Source organism: Rhamphochromis longiceps, linkage group LG19 (genome assembly GCF_057381845.1).
Source record: "Rhamphochromis longiceps isolate RC_006_pf linkage group LG19, R_longiceps_female_GT1.1, whole genome shotgun sequence".
Lineage (NCBI taxonomy): Eukaryota > Metazoa > Chordata > Actinopteri > Cichliformes > Cichlidae > Rhamphochromis > Rhamphochromis longiceps.
The window spans coordinates 26,071,524-26,075,139 of NC_140575.1; the positions used below are offsets into that span (position 1 = coordinate 26,071,524).

Genomic DNA, 3,616 nt, shown 5'->3' on the forward strand with positions numbered 1-3,616 from the left:
TCTGTTTTTCCACAGACTGAAATACCTGAGAAGAACAATGTTCTGCTTTGCCAGATCTTTTCCTGCTCTGACATGTCTACATGCCTACTGAATGGCTGAAAACTTGCAATGCTAAATAACTGTCACTGCATTGTGCAACTGTCTTCAAAGCAGAGAGACTAAAGCAAATCAAAACAGAAATAGCTAAGAAAAAGTAGTGTACTGGTTTTTGGTGAGTTATAGTTCTATTATATTTATTTTCAGTCATATACAGAATGTAAAAAGCAACAAAAATAGGAACAGGTATGTACATATTCTGATAATTATTGTGATAACCTGATAGGCATTACATAATGAGACAAACCATTATATCTAAATGAATACAGTTGCCTAAATAACCAAATAACACCAATAAATAGTTTGACTGAGTAAACATAATTAACTGATTTTAAATACTTATGTCTGCCCCAGGGCAGCTGTGGCTACAACTGTAGCTTGCCTCCACCAGTGTGTGAATGGGTGGATGACTGGGTGTGTAAAGCGCTTTGGGGTCCCTAGGTGGGACTAGTAAAAGCACTATAAAAATACAGGCCATGTGTAACATCAGCTCTGAGAGTGAAAATTACTGAACACCCAAAATGCATAATGCAACATCTGTGACAGTCCTGTCTTCAGCTGGACAGAGAGATGGACTAGGCCACTTTCAGATAAACTGTCACACTGCACATCAGATTACATAACAAATACAATACCATACATTGTTTGCTAGATAGCACCATTTAAAAAATAAAGCCACTTGAGTATTTCATTAGAACATTTAACTGCACTGGAAAAATAGTCATGGGGCAGTTGTGCACTGTGGTGGGTGCTAAGTATTTTTTTTTATTTTGGGAAGGTCTAATGTTAGGTGAAGGCAAGAAAGCTACAGCAACATTTAGCCCCACCCACAGTATTTCCTCTTAGCTTAAAAGTTTAATGAGTTGACAGAATTAACACCCAGAAGCAAGTAGCATCATGTACCGGTGAAATGAAAATTGTGAGGCAGGCTGTTTGGGAGTCTGCTAAAGTCGGTTACTTATAATGTGTTAACAACATATGGAAACACATAAACTATCTGAGCATTGTCCACAGTTTCTTTAACAACATGAGTGAGGAAAAAAAGGTTTTCCTCCTAACAGTAAACAGTTTTTTCCAAGAATCTTCCAGGAAGGCGTAGCAGGCAAAGGAAATGGCATGAATAAAGCAGTACATTGGTCTAAATAAAAAGGGTCTGACATTGCTTGGATTGTTATTTGATTTAGATAAAATGGACATGACCATATGTTGATAACCCGAAAGACAAAAGCCATAAGATATAAATATTTGGTTTACAATGAATAAATAAATACTGACTAATATGTCAAAATATTTAAATTTAAAGACGTAAAAGACAAACAAAGTTAAACTGAGAAGTCTGTTGCTATAAATCCATATAACATGTCAAAGAAACAGATGCTGTTTGTCCACAATGCAAGACAAAAATGTCATTATGCAGACTGTAAATGCATTTCAGTCTATTTCTCCTGCAGTGTCTGTCCATTACTTATATTATTTCCTCATGCACAGCAATAAACATAATCTGATAGTGCCGATTAGCCACATAACAGCATTATTATTGTGTTAAGTCTAATGACATAATAGTTTTAGAAACATATCCTTTTTTTTTTGGTCATTTTATACATAAGCAGCAAAAGAAAAGTAGATGCCATCAGTATGAGACACATTTTATTCTTTGGCATTAACAATGACCACAGGTTTAATTTGCTCTGTTCTGTTGATGTAAGTGGACACAGCAGAGAGTTTATATGTGGTCATGTCTGATCCTCTGCGTTGATATCTAGTCTTTCTGTAGATGGCGCTAACCTTCTTTCTAAAGTACTGCCCTGAGAAGACATACAACAAAGGGTTTAAGACACTGTTGAGAAAGGCTAGATATGCTGAGAGCTGCCTTCCTATATCCAGAGAGTCAGACCACAGCTTCTCATCCAGCACATTGACATCACAGAGAATGTCAAGAAAGGTAATTACCTGGAAGGGACCCCAGCATAGTAAAAACACCAGTGTAACAGCATACACTAACACAGTGGCCTTTTTATCACTGGTGTGATGAAAACCAACACTTTCCCTCCTCTCAGATAAAACCTTGATTATATTTCCACTGCTGAAAACAATGACCAAAACAGGAAGAACAAAGCCCACCACATTTATCACAATCTGATGGGCCAGCTTCCAATAGCTGTCATGGGTGTAATCCAGAACGCAGGATGTGGTCTCATAGTCCTCAAAGAACTTCACCTTTCTGTGAGCTATTGTCGGTGTGCTCAGTAAGACCCCTAATATCCACAGGATGAAGCAGATCACCTTGGCGTAGAGCGTCCGTCTCAGCCAGCTGGCCTTCATGGGCTTCACAAATGCTATATAGCGATCGATGCTAATCATGACCAGAGTGAAGATGCTGGTGTAGAAATTGATGATGATTAGGGCGTTGACGATTTTGCACAAGGCCTCTCCATATGGCCAGTTGAACTCATTGAGGATATTCATTGCCCAGAAAGGAAGGCTACACAGTAGAATAAAGTCAGCCAGCGCCATGTTGCTCAGATAGATCTCTGCTACAGTCAGTCGATCTTTGTGGGCAAAAAACACCACCAGCACAAAGCTGTTAAAGAGTAGACCTGCCAGGGATATGGTGAAGATGTATGGGGGGATGATGGTGTGGATAAGCTCCCATTCTGCAGTGACTGGAGACAAGCTGCTATTTTCAGTCAACACTGTCGGCACAGTTGTGAGTTCCATTGGCTCCACTGAGTAGGAAAAAATAAATATTCATAAACCTTCAGTACAATGTTATCATTAAAGATTAAAGCTAACCATTTAAAATCCATCATTAAAGAAATGTGCTACGTAGGAATTCAAATTTGAAGCTAAACAAGGAACTGAACATAAAACAGCTTATATAAACAATCAATGGGTGGCTAATTTTATGACTTTCTTTTATCCAGTTAAGAAAGTTCAGCTCTGGGGAGGAAGCAAACAGCCCCAGAAAAGGAAGATGATTATTTTTCTGTGTTAAAAAACACTCAAGAGCCAAGAAAAAAAAATCACAGGTAGATCTTCTGTGTTGTGTATTGCATCTTTTCTTCTAATTTAATCAGTGGATGACTACTTTGAAAAGACTGATTGCCACATTTTATTTTGTTTTTCTTTTAAGCATCAAATACTGAAAAGGAATTAAAAAAGTTCTTACCGTATGTTTCACCAAAATGTTACTCCGATGGTCAAAGTTGTAATAACAGATAACACGTCTGAGATGGGCTTAACTGTGCTCACGGGCTCCTGGTAAAGTACACAACGAGGCTGCTATGGGCGTTTTGTATATAGTTGCATTCTTCCACACCACTAGTTGAATATATCAAGTTGTTTATCAAAGAGTCAAAATTTGGACGGTGCTCATTTATGAGCAGCAGCTAAAACTGCAGTGGAGTACGGTGGCGTAATGTAGCATGTCTTGGAGAGAAAATGCAGACTTTGGACATTCCAGTTCATAGTGTGTGAAAATACTACTATTATTATCACAGATAGTTAGAAACTAATGACA

At 38.1% G+C, this 3,616-nt stretch overlaps 1 protein-coding gene across 1 annotated transcript; it reads right to left on the reverse strand.

The window, feature by feature from the left end:
• Nucleotides 1–1,743: 1,743 nt before the first annotated feature.
• On the reverse strand, nucleotides 1,744–2,832 carry bdkrb1 (bradykinin receptor B1). Its single transcript, XM_085392373.1, has one exon. It carries the CDS (start codon nucleotides 2,812–2,814, stop codon nucleotides 1,744–1,746), a length of 1,071 nt encoding a protein of 356 aa, XP_085248499.1. The 5' UTR covers nucleotides 2,815–2,832.
• Nucleotides 2,833–3,616: the final 784 nt, after the last annotated feature.